The sequence below is a fragment of the Lampetra fluviatilis genome, unplaced genomic scaffold, assembly GCF_964198595.1.
Source record: "Lampetra fluviatilis unplaced genomic scaffold, kcLamFluv1.1 SCAFFOLD_354, whole genome shotgun sequence".
Taxonomy (NCBI): Eukaryota; Metazoa; Chordata; class Hyperoartia; order Petromyzontiformes; family Petromyzontidae; genus Lampetra; species Lampetra fluviatilis.
Genome location: NW_027620917.1, coordinates 49,203 through 74,004, shown reverse-complemented (window position 1 = coordinate 74,004; position 24,802 = coordinate 49,203). Strand labels below are relative to the sequence as shown.

The 24,802-nt window shown below is 53.8% G+C and overlaps 1 protein-coding gene across 2 annotated transcripts in view; it reads left to right on the top strand.

The window, feature by feature from the left end:
* The window catches only part of LOC144954537 (T-complex protein 1 subunit zeta-like), a 46,161-nt gene that overhangs the window by 16,081 nt on the left and 5,278 nt on the right, over positions 1-24,802 (top strand). For both annotated transcript variants that reach the window (XM_078885009.1, XM_078885008.1), the window contains exons 5-12: positions 1,137-1,240; positions 8,249-8,359; positions 11,218-11,377; positions 12,809-12,891; positions 14,832-14,928; positions 15,565-15,712; positions 16,693-16,826; positions 20,016-20,118. In XM_078885009.1, coding sequence (XP_078741135.1) covers positions 1,137-1,240; positions 8,249-8,359; positions 11,218-11,377; positions 12,809-12,891; positions 14,832-14,928; positions 15,565-15,712; positions 16,693-16,826; positions 20,016-20,118 — 940 coding nt within the window. The remainder of the gene's footprint in view (positions 1-1,136; positions 1,241-8,248; positions 8,360-11,217; positions 11,378-12,808; positions 12,892-14,831; positions 14,929-15,564; positions 15,713-16,692; positions 16,827-20,015; positions 20,119-24,802) is intronic.

Below are 24,802 nucleotides of genomic sequence, written 5' to 3'. Positions count from 1 at the left end.
TGAGGTACACCTAGCCTGGTGAACCTAGCCTGGTACACACAGCCTGGCAGACATCCTCACTGAGGTACACCTAGCCTGGTGAACCTAGCCTGGTACACACAGCCTGGTGAACCTAGCCTGGTACACACAGCCTGGTGAACCTAGCCTGGCACACACAGCCTGGCAGACATCCTCACTGAGGTACACCTAGGTGGTGGTTCCAGGCGGTTGTGGTGGTGGTGGTGGTCACAGGCGGTTGTGGTTGTTGTTGTTGTGGTGGTTGTTGTGGTTGTTGTGGTGGTTGTTGTGGTTGTGGTTGTTGTGGTGGTTGTTGTTGTTGTGGTGGTTGTTGTGGTTGTTGTGGTGGTTGTTGTTGTTGTGGTTGTTGTGGTGGTTACAGGTTGTTGTTGTGGTTGTTGTGGTGGTTGTTGTGGTTGTTGTGGTGGTTGTTGTGGTTGTTGTGGTGGTTGTTGTGGTTGTTGTGGTGGTTGTTGTTGTTGTTGTGGTGGTTGTTGTGGTTGTTGTGGTGGTTGTTGTGGTTGTTGTGGTGGTTGTTGTTGTTGTTGTGGTGGTTACAGGTTGTTGTGGTGGTTGTTGTGGTGGTTGTTGTGGTTGTTGTGGTGGTTGTTGTTGTTGTTGTGGTGGTTGTTGTGGTGGTTGTTGTGGTTGTTGTGGTGGTTGTTGTGGTTGTTGTGGTGGTTGTTGTTGTTGTTGTGGTGGTTGTTGTGGTTGTTGTGGTGGTTACAGGTTGTTGTGGTGGTTGTTGTGGTGGTTGTTGTGGTTGTTGTGGTGGTTGTTGTGGTTGTGGTTGTTGTGGTGGTTGTTGTTGTGGTTGTGGTGGTTGTTGTGGTGGTTACAGGTTGTTGTGGTGGTTGTGGTTGTGGTGGTGGTTGTTGTGGTTGTTGTGGTTGTGGTTGTTGTGGTGGTTGTTGTTGTTGTGGTGGTTGTTGTGGTTGTTGTGGTGGTTACAGGTTGTTGTGGTGGTTGTGGTTGTGGTGGTGGTTGTTGTTGTGGTGGTGGTTGTTGTTGTGGTGGTTGTTGTGGTTGTGGTGGTGGTTGTTGTTGTGGTGGTGGTTGTTGTTGTGGTGGTTGTTGTGGTTGTTGTGGTGGTTACAGGTTGTTGTGGTGGTTGTGGTGGTGGTGGTGGTGGTGTCCAGGCGGTGGTGGATGCGGTGCTGGCGGTGAGGAAGGAGGGGGAGCCCATTGACCTCTTCATGGTGGAGATCGTCGAGATGAAGCATCGCACCGACTGTGACACCACGTGAGTTCTCTACTAACTACACACTCACTCACTACTATAACTAGCACACTATCTACCACACTAACTACCACACTAACTACCACACTAACTACCACACTAACTACCTTCACAACTAACTACCACACTCACTACCACACTATCTACCACACTCACTAACTACTATAACTACCACACTCACTACCACACTACCTTCACAACTAACTAACTACTATAACTACCACACTCACTACCACACTCACTACCACACTAACTACCACACTCACTACCACACTCACTACCACACTCACTACCACACTAACTACCACACTCACTACCACACTCACTACCACACTAACTACCACACTCACTACCACACTAACTACCACACTCACTACCACACTCACTACCACACTAACTACCACACTAACTACCACACTCACTACCACACTAACTACCACACTAACTACCACACTCACTACCACACTAACTACCACACTCACTACCACACTAACTACCACACTAACTACCACACTCACTACCACACTAACTACCACACTCACTACCACACTCACTACCACACTAACTACCACACTCACTACCACACTAACTACCACACTCACTACCACACTCACTACCACACTAACTACCACACTCACTACCACACTCACTACCACACTAACTACCACACTAACTAGCACACTAACTAGCACACTAACTACCACACTAACTACCACACTAACTACCACACTCACTACCACACTAACTACCACACTCACTACCACACTCACTACCACACTCACTACCACACTAACTACCACACTAACTACCACACTAACTACCACACTAACTACCACACTCACTACCACACTAACTACCACACTCACTACCACACTAACTACCACACTAACTACCACACTAACTACTACACTCACTACCACACTCACTACCACACTCACTACCACACTAACTAGCACACTAACTAGCACACTAACTACCACACTCACTACCACACTCACTACCACACTAACTACCACACTAACTAGCACACTAACTACCACACTAACTACCACACTAACTACCACACTCACTACCACACTAACTACCACACTCACTACCACACTCACTACCACACTAACTACCACACTAACTACCACACTCACTACCACACTCACTACCACACTCACTACCACACTCACTACCACACTAACTACACACTAACTACCACACTCACTACCACACTAACTACCACACTAACTACCACACTAACTACCACACTAACTACCACACTCACTACCTTCACAACTAACTACCACACTCACTACCACACTCACTACCACACTAACTACCACACTAACTACCACACTAACTACCACACTAACTACCACACTAACTACCACACTCACTACCTTCACAACTAACTACCACACTAACTACCACACTAACTACCACACTAACTACCACACTAACTACCACACTCACTACCTTCACAACTAACTACCACACTAACTACACACTAACTACCACACTCACTACCACACTAACTACACACTAACTACCACACTAACTACCACACTAACTACCACACTAACTACCACACTCACTACCTTCACAACTAACTACCACACTCACTACCACACTCACTACCACACTAACTACCACACTAACTACCACACTAACTACCACACTAACTACCACACTAACTACCACACTCACTACCACACTAACTACCACACTCACTACCACACTAACTACCACACTAACTACCACACTATCTACCACACTAACTACCACACTCACTACCACACTAACTACCACACTCACTACCACACTCACTACCACACTCACTACCACACTCACTACCACACTAACTACCACACTCACTACCACACTAACTACCACACTCACTACCACACTCACTACCACACTAACTACCACACTCACTACCACACTCACTACCACACTCACTACCACACTAACTACCACACTCACTACCACACTAACTACCACACTAACTACCACACTCACTACCACACTAACTACCACACTCACTACCACACTCACTACCACACTAACTACCACACTCACTACCACACTCACTACCACACTCACTACCACACTCACTACCACACTCACTACCACACTCACTACCACACTACCTTCACAACTAACTACCACACTAACTACCACACTCACTACCACACTAACTAGCACACTAACTACCACACTAACTACCACACTAACTACCACACTCACTACCTTCACAACTAACTACCACACTCACTACCACACTCACTACCACACTAACTACCACACTAACTACCACACTAACTACCACACTAACTACCACACTAACTACCACACTCACTACCTTCACAACTAACTACCACACTAACTACCACACTAACTACCACACTAACTACCACACTAACTACCACACTCACTACCTTCACAACTAACTACCACACTAACTACACACTAACTACCACACTCACTACCACACTCACTACCACACTCACTACCTTCACAACTAACTACCACACTCACTACCACACTCACTACCACACTACCTTCACAACTAACTACCACACTAACTACCACACTCACTACCACACTAACTACCACACTCACTACCACACTAACTACCACACTAACTACCACACTATCTACCACACTAACTACCACACTCACTACCACACTAACTACCACACTCACTACCACACTCACTACCACACTAACTACCACACTATCTACCACACTAACTACCACACTCACTACCACACTCACTACCACACTCACTACCACACTCACTACCACACTCACTACCACACTAACTACCACACTCACTACCACACTCACTACCACACTCACTACCACACTCACTACCACACTCACTACCACACTCACTACCACACTAACTACCACACTAACTACCACACTAACTACCACACTCACTACCACACTAACTACCACACTAACTACCACACTCACTACCACACTAACTACCACACTAACTACCACACTCACTACCACACTCACTACCACACTCACTACCACACTCACTACCACACTCACTACCACACTCACTACCACACTCACTACCACACTCACTACCACACTCACTACCACACTACCTTCACAACTAACTACCACACTAACTACCACACTCACTACCACACTAACTAGCACACTAACTACCACACTCACTACCACACTAACTACCACACTCACTACCACACTAACTACCACACTCACTACACACTAACTACTATAACTACCACACTAACTACCACACTAACTACTATAACTACCACACTAACTACCACACTAACTACCACACTAACTACCACACTAACTACCACACTCACTACCACACTCACTACCACACTAACTACCACACTCACTACCACACTCACTACCACACTAACTACCACACTCACTACCACACTAACTACCACACTAACTACCACACTCACTACCACACTCACTACCACACTAACTACCACACTAACTACCACACTAACTACCACACTAACTACCACACTCACTACCACACTCACTACCACACTAACTACCACACTCACTACACACTAACTACTATAACTACCACACTAACTACCACACTAACTACTATAACTACCACACTAACTACCACACTAACTACCACACTAACTACCACACTAACTACCACACTCACTACCACACTAACTACCACACTAACTACCACACTCACTACCACACTAACTACCACACTCACTACCACACTAACTACCACACTAACTACCACACTAACTACCACACTAACTACCACACTAACTACCACACTCACTACCACACTCACTACCACACTAACTACCACACTCACTACCACACTCACTACCACACTAACTACCACACTCACTACCACACTAACTACCACACTCACTACCACACTCACTACCACACTACCTTCACAACTAACTACCACACTAACTACCACACTCACTACCACACTCACTACCACACTAACTAGCACACTAACTACCACACTCACTACACACTAACTACTATAACTACCACACTAACTACCACACTAACTACTATAACTACCACACTAACTACCACACTCACTACCACACTAACTACCACACTAACTACCACACTCACTACCACACTAACTACCACACTAACTACTATAACTACCACACTAACTACCACACTCACTACCACACTAACTACCACACTAACTACCACACTCACTACCACACTCACTACCTTCACAACTAACTACCACACTAACTACCACACTAACTACCACACTCACTACCACACTCACTACCACACTCACTACCTTCACACTAACTACCACACTAACTACCACACTAACTACCACACTAACTACCACACTAACTACCACACTAACTACCACACTAACTACCACACTAACTACCACACTCACTACCACACTAACTACCACACTAACTACCACACTAACTACCACACTAACTACCACACTAACTACCACACTAACTACCACACTAACTACCACACTAACTACCACACTAACTACCACACTCACTACCACACTCACTACCACACTAACTACCACACTAACTACCACACTAACTACCACACTCACTACCACACTCACTACCACACTAACTACCACACTCACTACCACACTAACTACCACACTAACTACCACACTAACTACTATAACTACCACACTAACTACCACACTAACTACCACACTAACTACCACACTAACTACTATAACTACCACACTCACTACCACACTAACTACCACACTAACTACCACACTAACTACCACACTAACTACCACACTAACTACCACACTAACTACCACACTAACTACCACACTAACTACCACACTAACTACCACACTAACTACCACACTAACTACCACACTAACTACCACACTAACTACCACACTCACTACCACACTAACTACCACACTCACTACCACACTCACTACCACACTCACTACCACACTCACTACCACACTCACTACCACACTAACTACCACACTCACTACCACACTAACTACCACACTAACTACCACACTAACTACCACACTCACTACCACACTCACTACCACACTCACTACCACACTCACTACCACACTAACTACCACACTCACTACCACACTAACTACCACACTCACTACCACACTAACTACCACACTAACTACCACACTAACTACCACACTAACTACCACACTAACTACCACACTCACTACCACACTAACTACCACACTCACTACCACACTCACTACCACACTCACTACCACACTAACTACCACACTAACTACCACACTAACTACCACACTACCTTCACAACTAACTACCACACTAACTACCACACTAACTACCACACTAACTACCACACTCACTACCACACTAACTACCACACTAACTACCACACTCACTACCACACTAACTACCACACTAACTACCACACTAACTACCACACTAACTACCACACTCACTACCACACTCACTACCACACTCACTACCACACTCACTACCACACTAACTACCACACTAACTACCACACTAACTACCACACTACCTTCACAACTAACTAGCACACTAACTACCACACTAACTACCACACTAACTACCACACTAACTACCACACTAACTACCACACTAACTACCACACTAACTACCACACTCACTACCACACTAACTACCACACTAACTACCACACTCACTACCACACTAACTACCACACTCACTACCACACTAACTACCACACTAACTACCACACTAACTACCACACTAACTACTATAACTACCACACTAACTACTATAACTACCACTAACTACTATAACTACCACACTACCTCTACCACCAAAGATCAAGGGATGGCTCCCTATTGGTCAACCACGTTATGTATGCCGATGATCTTGTAATTGCTGCTCACTCAGAGGAGGAGTTGGAGACGCTGCTGCTGAGACTGGAGCGTGCCACTAAGAGGTGGGGCCTTACCATCAGCCCCACCAAAACTAAGCACCTGCCTGGGTATTTTGTACCATCGGACACTCCACCCCCACAACTCTCAATCGGTGATGGGGCAGTTGTGGAGAGAGTGGAGAGTTTCCCATACCTGGGCAGTGTGCTTATGACCGGCTCCAGTTTATCAGCAGAGGTCTCACTCCGAATCAGTCGAGCGGCAATATCTTTTCATCGGTTGCGTAACGCCGCTGTGTGGAAGCTACCTGGTCTGTCGCTCCGCACGAAGCTTCAAGTCTTCTCGGCCACAGTCATTCCCTCCCTTCTCTACGCTTGCGAAACGTGGACCCCCCTAGTGGAGAATCTTCGCCGGTTGGAAACATTTAGACTGGCCTGCCTACGATCCATCCTGGGCCTAACCAGGCTGGATTGTGTGAGGAGCTCACAAATCCCTGAAAGATCTGGGCAAAGTCCCATCAGTGAGCTCCTCCGGCAGGCAAGGCTGCGTTGGCTGGGTCATGTAGCCCGCATGCCCAGCCACCGCATGCCTCAACAGCTTTTGTTCGGCCGGATCGAGGGGGCTAAACGGGCGCGGCACGGGCTAGAGAAGAGATGGAGTGATCTGGTACAGGAGGACGTGGAGCTGAGTGGACTTGCCGATGACTGGTACCAGCGGTGTCAAGATCGGCCTCTGTGGAGGAGGCTCGTGAAGGACGCTACTGGGCAGTTGGAGGCAGTCGCCCTCCAACAACAACGGAGGGCGGAGGAGCGACGCTCACAACAACGAGCGGAGCGCCGGGTGGCTAAAGCACAGCAAGTTGGCACAGTAGGGGGCACAGGTGGTGCATCAGCCAGTCATCTCGGTCATCTCGGTCAGTCGACCCGTGGCACCTGCTGGGTCTGCCCCGTGACCTCCTGCCAGCGGGCGTTCGACACTTCACGTGGCAGCCTCAAGGTGCACATGGCCTGGCACAAGCGTCGTGGTGACGTCACCGCCACTTAGTAGCGAATGGCGGTTGTTGTGTTGTTGTTGTTGTTGTTGCCGTGGTGGTGGTTGTTGTTGTTGTTGTGTAGCTTGGTCCGTGGACTGGTGCTGGACCACGGGGCGAGGCACCCGGACATGAAGAAGCGCGTGCAGGAGGCCTTCATCCTGACGTGCAACGTGTCGCTCGAGTACGAGAAGAGGTACCGCTCACCACCACTCACCACTCACCACTCACCACCACTCACCACCACTCACCACCACCACTCACCACCACTCACCACTCACCACTCACCACTCACCACCACCCACCACCACTCACCACCACCACTCACCACCACCACTCACCACCACTCACTCACCACCACTCACTCACCACCACTCACTCACCACCACCACTCACCACTCACTCACCACTCACCACCACTCACCACTCACTCACTCACCACTCACCACCACCACTCACCACCACTCACCACCACTCACCACTCACCACCACTCACCACCACCACTCACCACCACCACTCACTCACCACCACCACTCACCACTCACTCACTCACTCACCACCACTCACCACTCACCACCACCACTCACCACCACTCACCACCACCACTCACTCACCACTCACCACTCACCACCACCACCACTCACCACCACTCACCACTCACCACCACCACCACTCACCACCACTCACCACCACCACCACTCACCACCACTCACCACCACTCACCACCACCACTCACCACTCACTCACCAGCACTCACCACCACTCACCACTCACTCACCAGCACTCACCACCACCACTCACCACCACCACTCACCACCACTCACCACCACTCACCACCACTCACCACTCACCACCACCACCACTCACCACCACTCACCACCACTCACCACCACCACTCACCACCACTCACCACCACTCACCACCACCACTCACTCACCACTCACCACCACTCACCACCACTCACCACCACTCACCACCACCACTCACCACTCACTCACCAGCACTCACCACCACTCACCACTCACTCACCAGCACTCACCACCACCACTCACCACCACCACTCACCACCACTCACCACCACTCACCACCACCACTCACCACTCACTCACCACCACTCACCACCACTCACCACCACCACTCACTCACCACCACCACTCACCACCACCACTCACCACTCACTCACCACCACTCACCACTCACCACCACTCACCACCACCACTCACCACCACCACTCACCACTCACCACCACCACTCACCACTCACTCACCACCACTCACCACCACTCACCACCACCACTCACTCACCACCACCACTCACCACCACCACTCACCACTCACTCACCACCACTCACCACTCACCACCACTCACCACCACCACTCACCACCACTCACCACCACTCACCACCACCACTCACCACTCACTCACCACCACTCACCACCACTCACTCACCACCACTCACCACTCACCACCACTCACCACCACCACTCACCACCACCACTCACCACTCACTCACCACCACTCACCACCACTCACCACCACTCACCACCACTCACCACTCACCACTGTGTGTCGCACGCTGTGTGTGTGTGTCTCACTGTGTGTGTGTCTCACTGTGTGTGTGTCTCACTGTGTGTGTGTCTCACTGTGTGTGTGTCTCACTGTGTGTGTGTGTGTCTCACTGTGTGTGTGTGTCTCACTGTGTGTGTGTGTGTGTCTCACTGTGTGTGTGTGTCTCACTGTGTGTGTGTGTGTCTCACTGTGTGTGTGTGTCTCACTGTGTGTGTGTGTCTCACTGTGTGTGTGTCTCACTGTGTGTCTCACTGTGTCTCTGTGTGTGTGTGTCACGGTGTGTGTGTGTCACCCTGTGTTGTGTGTGTCTCACTGTGTGTGTGTGTCTCACTGTGTGTGTGTCTCACTGTGTGTGTGTGTCTCACTGTGTGTGTGTCTCACTGTGTGTGTGTCTCACTGTGTGTGTGTCTCACTGTGTGTGTGTCTCACTGTGTGTCTCACTGTGTCTCTGTGTGTGTCACGGTGTGTGTGTGTCACCCTGTGTGTGTGTGCAGCGAGGTGAACGCTGGCTTCTTCTACAAGTCTGTGTGTGTGTGTCTCACTGTATGTGTCTCACTGTGTGTGTCTCACTGTATGTGTCTCACTGTGTGTGTCTCTCTGTGTGTGTGTGTGTCTCACTGTATGTGTCTCACCGTGTGTGTGTGTGTCTCACCATGTGTGTGTGTGTGTGTCTCACTGTGTGTCTCACTGTGTGTCTCACTGTGTGCCTCACTGTGTGTGTGTGTCACTGTGTGTGTGTGTCTCACTGTGTGTCTCACTGTGTGTCTCACTGTGTGTCTCACTGTGTGTGTCTCTCTGTGTGTGTGTGTCTCACTGTATGTGTCTCACCGTGTGTGTGTGTGTCTCACCGTGTGTGTGTGTGTCTCACCATGTGTGTGTGTGTGTGTGTCTCACTGTGCGTCTCACTGTGTGTCTCACTGTGTGTGTGTGTCACGGTGTGTGTGTCACCGTGTGTGTGTACAGCGAGGTGAACGCTGGCTTCTTTTACAAGTCTGTGTGTCACTGTGTGTGTCTCACTGTGTGTGTGTGTCTCACTGTGTGTGTGTCTCACTGTGTGTGTCTCACTGTGTGTGTGTGTGTCTCACTGTGTGTGTGTCTCACTGTGTGTGTCTCACCCTGTGTGTGTGTGTCTCTGTGTGTGTGTGTCTCACCGTGTCTCTGTGTGTGTACAGCGAGGTGAACGCCGGCTTCTTCTACAAGTCTGTGTGTCTCACTGTGTGTGTCTCACCGTGTCTCTGTGTGTGTACAGCGAGGTGAACGCCGGCTTCTTCTACAAGTCTGTGTGTCTCACTGTGTGTGTCTCACCGTGTCTCTGTGTGTGTACAGCGAGGTGAACGCCGGCTTCTTCTACAAGTCTGTGTGTCTCTGTGTGTGTGTGTCTCACCGTGTCTCTGTGTGTGTACAGCGAGGTGAACGCCGGCTTCTTCTACAAGTCTGTGTGTCTTTGTGTGTGTGTGTCTCACCGTGTCTCTGTGTGTGTACAGCGAGGTGAACGCCGGCTTCTTCTACAAGTCTGCGGCGGAGCGCGAGGCGCTGGTGAGCGCCGAGCGCCGCTTCACGGAGGAGAAGGTGCGCAAGGTGGTGGCGCTGAAGCGGGCAGCTTGCGACGGCACAGACCACGGATTTGTACTCATCAACCAGAAGGTGCGTGGGTGGGTGGGTGGGTGTGTGGGTGGGTGGGTGAGTGGGTGGGTGGGTGGGTGTGTGGGTGGGTGGGTGTGTGGGTGGGTGCGTGGGTGGGTGGGTGAGTGGGTGGGTGGGTGTGTGGGTGGGTGGGTGGGTGGGTGGGTGGGTGGGTGGGTGGGTGGGTGGGTGAGTGGGTGGGTGGGTGTGTGGGTGGGTGGGTGGGTGAGTGGGTGGGTGGGTGTGTGGGTGGGTGGGTGTGTGGGTGGGTGCGTGGGTGGGTGGGTGGGTGAGTGCGTGGGTGGGTGGGTGGGTGAGTGGGTGGGTGGGTGGGTGGGTGGGTGGGTGAGTGGGTGGGTGGGTGGGTGAGTGGGTGGGTGGGTGGGTGGGTGGGTGGGTGTGTGGGTGTGTGGGTGGGTGCGTGGGTGGGTGGGTGGGTGGGTGCGTGGGTGGGTGGGTGAGTGGGTGGGTGGGTGGGTGGGTGAGTGGGTGGGTGGGTGGGTGAGTGGGTGGGTGGGTGTGTGGGTGGGTGGGTGAGTGGGTGGGTGGGTGTGTGGTTGGGTGGGTGTGTGGGTGGGTGCGTGGGTGGGTGGGTGGGTGAGTGCGTGGGTGGGTGGGTGAGTGGGTGGGTGGGTGGGTGGGTGGGTGAGTGGGTGGGTGGGTGGGTGGGTGAGTGGGTGGGTGGGTGAGTGGGTGGGTGGGTGGGTGAGTGGGTGGGTGGGTGGGTGAGTGTGTGAGTGGGTGGGTGGGTGGGTGGGTGGGTGGGTGTGTGGGTGGGTGGGTGGGTGGGTGGGTGGGTGGGTGAGTGGGTGGGTGGGTGAGTGGGTGGGTGGGTGGGTGGGTGTGTGGGTGGGTGTGTGGGTGGGTGAGTGGGTGGGTGGGTGGGTGGGTGTGTGGGTGGGTGGGTGGGTGGGTGGGTGGGTGGGTGGGTGGGTGGGTGAGTGGGTGGGTGGGTGAGTGGGTGGGTGGGTGGGTGGGTGTGTGGGTGGGTGGGTGGGTGGGTGGGTGGGTGCGTGGGTGGGTGGGTGGGTGGGTGAGTGGGTGGGTGGGTGAGTGGGTGGGTGGGTGAGTGGGTGGGTGGGTGAGTGGGTGGGTGGGTGTGTGGGTGGGTGGGTGGGTGACTGGGTGGGTGGGTGACTGGGTGGGTGGGTGACTGGGTGGGTGGGTGACTGGGTGGGTGGGTGGGTGAGTGAGTGAATGGGTGGGTGGGTGTCTGAGTGGGTGGGTGGCTGGGTGGGTGACTGGGTGGGTGACTGGGTGGGTGGGTGACTGGGTGGGTGTGTGAGTGTCTGAGTGGGTGTCTGAGTGAGTGAGTGTGTGTGAGTGTGAGTGAGTCAGTGAGTGAGTCAGTGAGTGAGTGTCTGAGTGGGTGTCTGAGTGAGTGTGTGAGTGAGTGTACTCACCACCTCCTCACCACCTCCTCACCACCTCCTCACCGCGTGTGGTGAGCAGGGCATAGACCCCAACTCTCTGGACATGCTTGCCAAGGAAGGCATCGTGGCATTGAGACGCGCCAAGAGACGTAACATGGAGCGGTGAGGACTCGCTCACCACCACTCACCACCACTCACCACCACTCACCACCACACACTCACCACCACTCGCTCACCACCACTCACCACCACTCACCACCACTCACCACCACTCGCTCACCACCACTCACCACCACTCACCACCACTCACCACCACTCACCACCACTCGCTCACCACCACACACTCACCACCACTCACCACCACTCACCACCACTCACCACCACTCACCACCACTCACCACCACTCACCACCACTCACCACCACCCGCTCACCACCACTCACCACCACTCACCACCACTCACCACCACTCACCACCACTCGCTCACCACCACTCACCACCACTCACCACCACTCACCACCACTCACCACCACTCACCACCACTCACCACCACCCGCTCACCACCACTCACCACCACTCACCACCACTCACCACCACTCACCACCACTCACCACCACTCACCACCACTCACCACCACTCACCACCACTCGCCACCACTCACCACCACTCACCACCACTCACCACCACTCACCACCACTCACCACCACTCACCACCACTCACCACCACTCGCTCACCACCACTCACCACCACTCACCACCACTCACCACCACTCACCACCACTCACCACCACTCACCACCACTCGCTCACCACCACTCACCACCACTCACCACCACTCACCACCACACACTCACCACCACTCACCACCACACACTCACCACCACTCACCACCACTCACCACCACTCGCTCACCACCACTCACCACCACTCACCACCACTCGCTCACCACCACTCACCACCACTCACCACCACTCACCACCACTCACCACCACTCGCTCACCACCACTCACCACCACTCACCACCACTCACCACCACTCACCACCACTCACCACCACTCGCCACCACTCACCACCACTCACCACCACTCGCTCACCACCACCACTCACCACCACCACTCACCACCACTCACCACCACCACTCACCACCACTCACCACCACTCACCACCACTCGCTCACCACCACCACTCACCACCACCACTCACCACCACTCACCACCACCACTCGCCACCACTCACCACCACTCACCACCACTCGCTCACCACCACCACTCACCACCACTCGCTCACCACCACCACTCACCACCACCACTCACCACCACTCGCTCACCACCACCACTCACCACCACCACTCACCACCACTCACCACCACTCGCTCACCACCACCACTCACCACCACTCGCTCACCACCACCACTCACCACCACTCGCTCACCACCACCACTCACCACCACCACTCACCACCACTCACCACCACCACTCACCACCACTCGCTCACCACCACCATTCACCACCACTCGCTCACCACCACCACTCACCACCACCACTCACCACCACTCGCTCACCACCACCACTCGCCACCACCACTCACCACCACTCACCACCACCACTCACCACCACTCACCACCACTCGCCACCACTCACCACCACTCACCACCACTCGCTCACCACCACCACTCACCACCACCACTCACCACCACTCACCACCACCACTCACCACCACTCGCTCACCACCACCACTCACCACCACCACCACTCACCACCACTCACCACCACCACTCACCACCACACGCTCACCACCACATGCTCACCACCACTCGCAAATTCATCATACGCTCACCACACACTCACCACCGTGCCCTCACCGTACACTCACCACCATCACCACACACTCGCCACTCACCACCGTGCACTCACCACACACTCACCACCGTGCCCTCACCACCATCACCACACTCGCCACTCACCACCATCACCACACTCGCCACTCTCACCACTCACCACCGTGCCCTCACCGTACACTCACCACCATCACCACACTCGCCACTCACCACCGTGCCCTCACCGTACACTCACCACCACCGCCGCTGTGTGTGTGAGTGCGCCAGGCTGACTCTGGCGTGTGGAGGCCAGGCCATGAACTCTGTGGACGACCTCACGGTGGACTGTCTGGGCTACGCTGGGCTAGTCTACGAGAAGACACTGGTACACACACACACAGTGACACACACAGTGACACACACAGTGACACACACACACACAGTGACACACACACACACAGTGACACACACACACACAGTGACACACACACACACAGTGACACACACAGTGACACACACAGTGACACACACAGTGACACACACAGTGACACACACACACACAGTGACACACACACACACAGTGACACACACAGTGACACACACAGTGACACACACAGTGACACACACACACAGTGACACACAACAACAACAACCGCCATTCGCCACTAAGTGGCGGTGACGTCACCACGACGCTTGTGCCAGGCCATGTGCACCCTGAGGCCACGTGAAGTGTCGAACGCCCGCTGGCAGGAGGTCACGGGGCAGGCCCAGGTGCCACGGGTCGACTGACCGAGATGACCGAGATGACTGGCTGATGCACCACCTGTGCCCCCTACTGTGTGTGTCACTGTGTGTGTGTGTCACTGTGTGTGTGTGTCACTGTGTGTGTGTGTCACTGTGTGTGTGTGTCACTGTGTGTGTGTGTCACTGTGTGTGTCACTGTGTGTGTGTGTCACTGTGTGTGTGTGTCACTGTGTGTGTGTGTCACTGTGTGTGTGTGTCACTGTGTGTGTGTGTGCAGGGTGAGGAGAAGTTCACGTTTGTGGAGGAGTGCCGGGTGCCACAGTCGGTGACTCTGCTGGTGCGAGGGCCCAGCCGTCACGCCCTGATGCAGATTCGGGACGCGGCGCGGGACGGACTGAGGGCCGTCAAGAACGCCATCGAGGATGGTGAGGCACACACACACACACTGGCACGCGCACACTGGCACGCACGGACACGCACGCACTGACACGCACGCACTGGCACGCACGGACACGCGCGCACGGACACGCGCGCACGGACACGCGCGCACGTACACGTGTGTGTGTGTGTATGTACACGGTGTGTGTACACGGTGTGTGTGTGTACACGCTGTGTGTGTGTGTCACTGTGTGTGTGTGTCACTGTGTGTACGTGTGTGTATTTACATGGCGTGTGTGTGTACACGCTGTGTGTGTGTGTGTGTACACGGTGTGTGTGTGTGTACACGCTGTGTGTGTGTGTGCACACTGTGTGTGTGCGTGTGTGTGTGCACACTGTGTGTGTGCGTGTGTGTGTGCACACTGTGTGTGTGTGCACACTGTGTGTGTGTGCACACTGTGTGTGTGTGTACACTGTGTGTATGTACGCTGTGTGTGTGTGTGCACACTGTGTGTGTGTGTGTGTGTACACTGTGTGTGTGTGTGCACACTGTGTGTGTGCGTGTGTGTGTGTGCACACTGTGTGTGTGCACACTGTGTGTGTGTGTGTACACTGTGTATGTACGCTGTGTGTGTGTGTGTGCACACTGTGTGTGTGCGTGTGTGTGTGTGTACACTGTGTGTGTGTGTACACTGTGTGTGTGTGTACACTGTGTGTGTGCACACTGTGTGTGTGCACACTGTGTGTGTGTGTGCACACTGTGTGTGTGCGTGTGTGTGTGTACACTGTGTGTGTGCGTGTGTGTGTGTGTGTGTATACTGTGTGTGTGTACACTGTGTGTGTGCGTGTGTGTGCACACTGTGTGTGTACACTGTGTGTGTGTGTGTGTACACTGTGTGTGTACACTGTGTGTGTGTGTGTACACTGTGTGTGTGTGCACACTGTGTGTGTGTGTACACTGTGTGTATGTACGCTGTGTGTGTGTGTACACACTGTGTGTGTGCGTGTGTGTGTGTGTGTGCTCCAGGCTGCGTGATTCCGGGTGCTGGTGCGTTTGAGGTGGCCGCTTGGCAGGACCTGGCGGCCTTCCAGCCCCAAGTGAAGGGCCGGGCCCAGCTGGGCATCCAGGCCTTCGCTGAGGCCTTGCTCATCATACCCAAGGTGGGCAAACCTACACACACACACACTCATTAGACACACACAGTGACACACACTAGACACACACACACAGAGACACACAACAACAACAACAACCGCCATTCGCCACTAAGTGGCGGTGACGTCACCACGACGCTTGTACCAGGCCATGTGCACCTTGAGGCCACGTGAAGTGTCGAACGCCCGCTGGCAGGAGGTCACGGGGCAGACCCAGCAGGTGCCACGGGTCGACTGACTGAGATGACCGAGATGACTGGCTGATGCACCACCTGTGCCCCCTACTGTGCCAACTTGCTGTGCTTTAGCCACCCGGCGCTCCGCTCGTTGTTGTGAGCGTCGCTCCTCCGCCCTCCGTTGTTGTTGGAGGGCGACTGCCTCCAACTGCCCAGTAGCGTCCTTCACGAGCCTCCTCCACTGAGGCCGATCTTGACACCGCTGGTACGAGTCATCGGCAAGTCCACTCAGCTCCACGTCCTCCTGTACCACATCACTCCATCTCTTCTCTAGCCCGTGCCGCGCCCGTTTAGCCCCCTAGATCCGGCCGAACAAACGCTGTTTAGGCATGCGGTGGCTGGGCATGCGGGCTACATGACCCAGCCAACGCAGCCTTGCCTGCCGGAGGAGCTCACTGATGGGACTTTGCCCAGATCTTTCAAGGACTTGTGAGCTCCTCACACAATCCAGCCTGGTTAAACCCAGGATGGATCGTAGGCAGGCCAACCTAAATGTTTCCAACCGGCGAAGATGCTCCACTAGGGGGGTCCACGTTTCGCAAGCGTAGAGAAGGGAGGGAATGACCGTGGCCGAGAAGACCTGAAGCTTCGTGCGGAGCGACAGACCAGGTAGCTTCCACACAGCGTTACGCAACCGATGAAAAGATATTGCCGCTCGACTGATTCGGAGTGAGACCTCTGCTGATAAACTGGAGCCGGTCATAAGCACACTGCCCAGGTATGGGAAACTCTCCACTCTCTCCACAACTGCCCCATCACCAATTGGGAGTTGTGGGGGTGGAGTGTCCGATGGTACAAAATACCCAGGCAGGTGCTTAGTTTTGGTGGGGCTGATGGTAAGGCCCCACCTCTTAGTGGCACGCTCCAGTCTCAGCAGCAGCGTCTCCAACTCCTCTTCTGAATGAGCAGCTATTACCAAATCATCGGCATACATAACGTGGTTGACCAATAGGGAGCCATCCCTTGATCGCACCCGGGCGTCGATCAGCCTCCCATTATATCTGTACCAAATGGTAATTCCCCCGGTACAGCTATTGAAGGCTTCACGAACTACGCAGTCGAAATAGATGTTAAATAATGTGGGAGCCAGAGGACATCCCTGTCGCACCCCAAGGTGTACAGGGAAAGGCTCCGACTCCCGGCCACGTAGTTTTACCCGGGCCCGCTCACCATCATGAAGGTCCTTAATGATCGTGAGCAGAGGGTCAGGGACTCCGAAAGCACGAAGAACAACCCAGAGCCCAGTCCTACTGATGGTATCATAGGCCTTGACCAGGTCAATAAAGCAGAGATGTAGGTCTTGTTGGAATTCCCTACACCTCTGCTGTAGCAGACGGACAGAAAATATGGCATCTGTGCAGGACCGCCCTTTCCTGAAACCGCATTGGGGCTCCGCAAGCCTCTCCTCAGCGTGCCTGGCAAGGCGATGTTGAATAATCCTTGCCAGGACCTTACCCGGCACACTGAGGAGTGAGATGCCCCTGTAGTTGTTACAGTCGGTACGGTCCCCCTTCTTAAAGAGGGGGACCACCAGGGCATCCTTCCAGTCACACACAGAGACACACACACACAGTGACACACACACACAGAGACACACACACTCACTAGACACACACACTCACTAGACACACACACACTCACTAGACACACACACACACTCACTAGACACACACACACACTCACACACACACTATTTACACTCACTAGACACACACTCACTAGACACACACACACTCACTAGACACACACTAGACACACACACACACTAGACACACACACACTCACTAGACACACACACACACACACTAGACACACACACACACTAGACACACACACACTAACTAGACACACACTAGACACACACACACTAGACACATCCAGGCCTTCGCTGAAGCCTTGCTCATCATACCCAAGGTGGCGACTCCCTCCACACACACACACACACATCCACACACTCACTAGACACACACACACACAATGTACACACACACTCACTAGACACACACACAGTGACACACACACACTCACTACACACACACACACTAGACACACACACACTCACTAGACACACACACACACTCACTAGACACACACACACTCACTAGACACACACACACACACACTGACTAGACACAGGCCTTCGCTGAGGCCTTGATCATCATACCCAAGGTGGGACTGAAGGCAGACAGACTGAGTTGTGGGAGTGGTGGTGCAGCGGTTAGCGCGCTGCGCTACGAACCTGGCGACCCGGGTTCGATTCCCGCTCACGGCCAACACCAGTGACGATTATCTGAACCGGTCCTGGGCCTCTCCTAGGTCGACTCAGCCTCAAATGAGTACCTGGTGCGGTGTGTAAACATCGCCGCTAGGGAGACAAAGGCGGCCGGGCGTGGTGCTGGCCACCCACCCCCTCGTGTGCCGTGCCGGCCTTTATAGGTGCTCGCTAACAGCACTTGCCCCTACAGTCTGTCAAGGCTATACGGGGGATCTTTGTGTGTGTCTCACTGTGTGTGTGTCTCACTGTGTGTGTGTCTCACTGTGTGTGTGTGTCTATCTATCTGTGTGTCTCACTGTGTGTGTGTCTCACTGTGTGTGTGTCTCACTGTGTGTGTGCGTCTCACTGTGTGTCTCACTGTGTGTCTCACTGTGTGTGTCTCACTGTGTGTGTGTCTGTGTCTCACTGTGTGTGTATCTCACTGTGTGTGTCTCACTGTGTGTGTGTCTCACTGTGTGTGTGTGTGTGTCTCACTGTGTGTCTCACTGTGTGTATGTCTCACTGTGTGTGTGTGTGTGTCTCACTGTGTGTCTCACTGTGTGTGTGTGTCTCACTGTGTGTGTGTGTGTCTCACTGTGTGTCTCACTGTGTGTGTGTCTATGTGTGTGTGTGTCTCACTGTGTGTGTCTCACTGTGTGTGTGTGGGTCTGTGTGTCTAACTGTGCGTGTTGTCTGTCTGCGTAGACGTTGTCCCACAACGCGGGCTACGACGCCCTGGACACGGTCGTGAAGCTCAAGGCAGAGCTGGCGCAGACCAAGCAGCTGGTGGGGGTGGACCTCAACACCGGTACACACTCACCACTCACTCACCAACACTCACCACTCACTCACCAACACTCACCAGCACTCACCAACACTCACCACCACCACTCACCACCACTCACCACCACTCACCAGCACTCACCACCACTCACCACCACTCACCAGCACTCACCAGCACTCACCACCACTCACCAACACTCACCAACACTCACCACTCACTCACCAACACTCACCACCACTCACCACCACTCACCACCACCCACTCACCACCACTCACCAACACTCACCACCACCACTCACCACCACTCACCACCACTCACCACCACTCACCAACGCTCACCAGCACTCACCAGCACTCACCACCACTCACCACCACTCACCACTCACTCACCAACACTCACCACCACTCACCACCACTCACCACCACCACTCACCACCACTCACCACCACTCACCACCACTCACCAACGCTCACCAGCACTCACCAGCACTCACCACCACTCACCACCACTCACCACCACTCACCAACACTCACCAGCACTCACCAGCAGCACTCACCAGCACTCACCACCACTCACCAACACTCACCACCACTCACCAACACTCACCAGCACTCACCAGCAGCACTCACCACCACTCACCACCACTCACCATCACGGCTCACCACCACTCACCACTCACCACTCACCAGCACTCACCACTCACCACCACTCACCACCACTCACCAGAACTCACCACTCACCACCACTCACCACCACTCACCACCACTCACCACCACTCACCACCACTCACCAGCACTCACCACTCACCACCACTCACCACTCACCAGCACTCACCACTCACCACCACTCACCACCACTCACCACCACTCACCAGCACTCACCACTCACCACCACTCACCACCACTCACCACTCACCACCACTCACCACTCACCACCACTCACCACCACTCACCACCACTCACCACCACTCACCACTCACCACCACTCACCACCACTCACCACTCACCACTCACCACCACTCACCACCACTCACCACTCACCACCACTCACCACCACTCACCAGCACTCACCAGCACTCACCACTCACCACCACTCACCACCACTCACCACCACTCACCACCACTCACCACTCACCACCACTCACCACCACTCACCACTCACCACCACTCACCACCACTCACCACCACTCACCACCACTCACCACTCACCACCACTCACCACCACTCACCACCACTCACCACCACCACTCACCACTACTCACCACCACTCACCACCACTCACCACTACTCACCACTACTCACCACCACTCACCACTCACCACCACTCACCACCACTCACCACTACTCACCACTACTCACCACCACTCACCACTCACCACCACTCACCACCACTCACCACTCACCACCACTCACCACCACTCACCACCACTCACCACCACTCACCACTCACCACTCACCACCACTCACCACCACTCACCACCACTCACCACCACCACCACTCACCACCACTCACCACCACCACTCACCACCACTCACCACCACTCACCACCACTCACCACCACCACTCACCACCACTCACCACCACTCACCACCACTCACCACCACCACTCACCACCACTCACCACCACCACTCACCACCACTCACCACCACCACTCACCACCACTCACCACCACCACTCACCACCACTCACCACCACTCACCACCACCACTCACCACTACTCACCACCACTCACCACCACTCAACACCACTCACCACCACTCACCACCACTCACCACCACTCACCACCACTCACCACCACCACTCACCACCACTCACCACCACTCACCACCACCACTCACCACCACTCACCACCACTCACCACCACTCACCACCACTCACCACCACCACTCACCACCACTCACCACCACTCACCACCACCACTCACCACCACTCACCACCACTCACCACCACTCACCACCACCACTCACCACCACCACTCACCACCACTCACCACCACTCACCACCACTCACCACCACCACTCACCACCACTCACCACCACCACTCACCACCACTCACCACCACTCACCACCACTCACCACCACTCACCACCACCACTCACCACCACTCACCACCACTCACCACCACTCACCACCACCACTCACCACCACTCACCACCACTCACCACCACTCACCACCACCACTCACCACCACTCACCACCACTCACCACCACCACTCACCACCACTCACCACCACTCACCACCACCACTCACCACCACTCACCACCACTCACCACCACCACTCACCACCACTCACCACCACTCACCACCACTCACCACCACCACTCACCACCACTCACCACCACTCACCACCACTCACCACCACCACTCACCACCACTCACCACCACTCACCACCACTCACCACCACTCACCACCACCACTCACCACCACTCACCACCACTCACCACCACCACTCACCACCACTCACCACCACTCACCACCACCACTCACCACCACTCACCACCACTCACCACCACTCACATCTAGCAGCAACAGCAGCCAGTAGCAGCAGTTCCTGTCATAACGCTGTGTCTGTCTGTCTGTGTCTGTCTGTCTGTGTGTGTGCCTGTGTCTGTCTGTGTGTGTGTGTCTGTCTGTCTGTGTGTGTGTGTCTGTGTGTGTCTCTGTGTGGGTCTCTGTGTGTGTGTGTGTGTCTGTGTGTGTGTGTGTCTGTGTGTGTGTGTCTGTGTGTGTGTGTCTGTGTGTGTCTCTGTGTGTGTGTATGTGTGTGTGTGTCTCTGTGTGGGTCTCTGTGTGTGTGTCGGTGTGTGTCTCTGTGTGTGTGTCTCTGTGTGTGTGTGTCTGTGTGTGTGTGTCTGTGTGTGTGTCTGTGTGTGTGTGTCTGTGTGTCTCTGTGTGTGTGTCTCTGTGTGTGTGTCTGTGTGTGTGTGTCTGTGTGTCTCTGTATGTGTGTGTCTGTGTGTGTGTCTGTGTGTGTGTGTCTGTGTGTGTCTCTGTGTGTGTGTCTGTGTGTGTGTCTCTGTGTGTGTGTCTGTCTGTCTGTGTGTGTGCCTGTGTGTGTGTCTGTCTGTGTGTGTGTCTGTGTGTGTATGTCTGTGTGTGTCTCTGTGTGGGTCTCTGTGTGTGTGTCTGTGTGTGTGTCTGTGTGTGTGTCTCTGTGTGGGTCTCTGTGTGTGTGTCTCTGTGTGTCTCTGTGTGTGTGTCTCTGTGTGTGTGTCTCTGTGTGTGTGTCTCTGTGTGGGTCTCTGTGTGTGTGTGTGTCTGTGTGTGTGTCTCTGTGTGGGTCTCTGTGTGTGTGTCTGTGTGTCTCTGTGTGTGTGTCTCTGTGTGTGTGTCTCTGTGTGTGTCTCTGTGTGTGTGTTGGTGTGTGTCTCTGTGTGTGTGTCTCTGTGTGGGTCTCTGTGTGTGTGTGTCTGTGTGTCTCTGTGTGTGTGTCTCTGTGTGTGTGTCTGTGTGTGTGTCTCTGTGTGTGTCTCTGTGTGTGTGTCTGTGTGTCTCTGTGTGTGTGTCTCTGTGTGTGTGTCTCTGTGTGTGTGTGTCTCTGTGTGTGTGTGTCTCTGTGTGTGTGTGTCTCTGTGTGTCTGTCTGTCTGTGTGTGTGCCTGTGTGTGTGTCTGTCTGTGTGTGTGTCTGTGTGTGTATGTCTGTGTGTGTCTCTGTGTGGGTCTCTGTGTGTGTGTCTGTGTGTGTGTCTGTGTGTGTGTCTCTGTGTGGGTCTCTGTGTGTGTGTCTGTGTGTCTCTGTGTGTGTGTCTCTGTGTGTGTGTCTGTGTGTGTGTCTCTGTGTGTGTGTCTCTGTGTGTGTGTCTCTGTGTGGGTCTCTGTGTGTGTGTGTGTCTGTGTGTGTGTCTCTTTGTGGGTCTCTGTGTGTGTGTGTCTGTGTGTCTCTGTGTGTGTGTCTCTGTGTGTGTGTCTCTGTGTGTGTCTCTGTGTGTGTGTCGGTGTGTGTCTCTGTGTGTGTGTCTCTGTGTGGGTCTCTGTGTCTGTGTGTCTGTGTGTCTCTGTGTGTGTGTCTCTGTGTGTGTGTGTCTCTGTGTGTGTCTCTGTGTGTGTGTCTCTGTGTGTGTCTCTGTGTGTGTGTCTGTGTGTCTCTGTGTGTGTGTCTGTCTCTGTGTGTGTGTGTCTCTGTGTGTGTGTCTGTCTGTGTGTGTGTCTGTGTGTGTGTGTGTCTCTGTGTGTGTGTCTGTGTGTGTGTCTCTGTGTGTGTGTGTGTCTGTGTGTGTGTGTCTGTGTGTCTCTGTGTGTGTGTCTCTGTGTGTGTGTCTGTGTGTGTGTGTCTGTGTGTGTGTGTGTCTCTGTGTGTGTCTCTGTGTGTGTGTGTCTGTGTGTGTGTGTCTCTGTGTGTGTGTGTCTCTGTATGTGTGTGTCTGTGTGTGTCTCTGTGTGTGTGTCTCTGTGTGTGTGTGTCTCTGTGTGTGTGTGTCTCTGTGTGTGTGTGTCTGTGTGTCTGTGTGTCTCTGTGTGTGTGTGTCTCTGTGTGTGTGTGTCTCTGTGTGGGTCTCTGTGTGTGTGTGTGTCTGTGTGTGTGTGTCTCTGTGTGGGTCTCTGTGTGTGTGTCTGTGTGTGTCTCTGTGTGTGTCTCTGTGTGTGTCTCTGTGTGGGTCTCTGTGTGTGTGTGTCTGTGTGTCTCTGTGTGTGTGTCTCTGTGTGTGTGTGTCTCTGTATGTGTGTGTCTGTGTGTGTGTCTGTGTGTGTCTCTGTGTGGGTCTC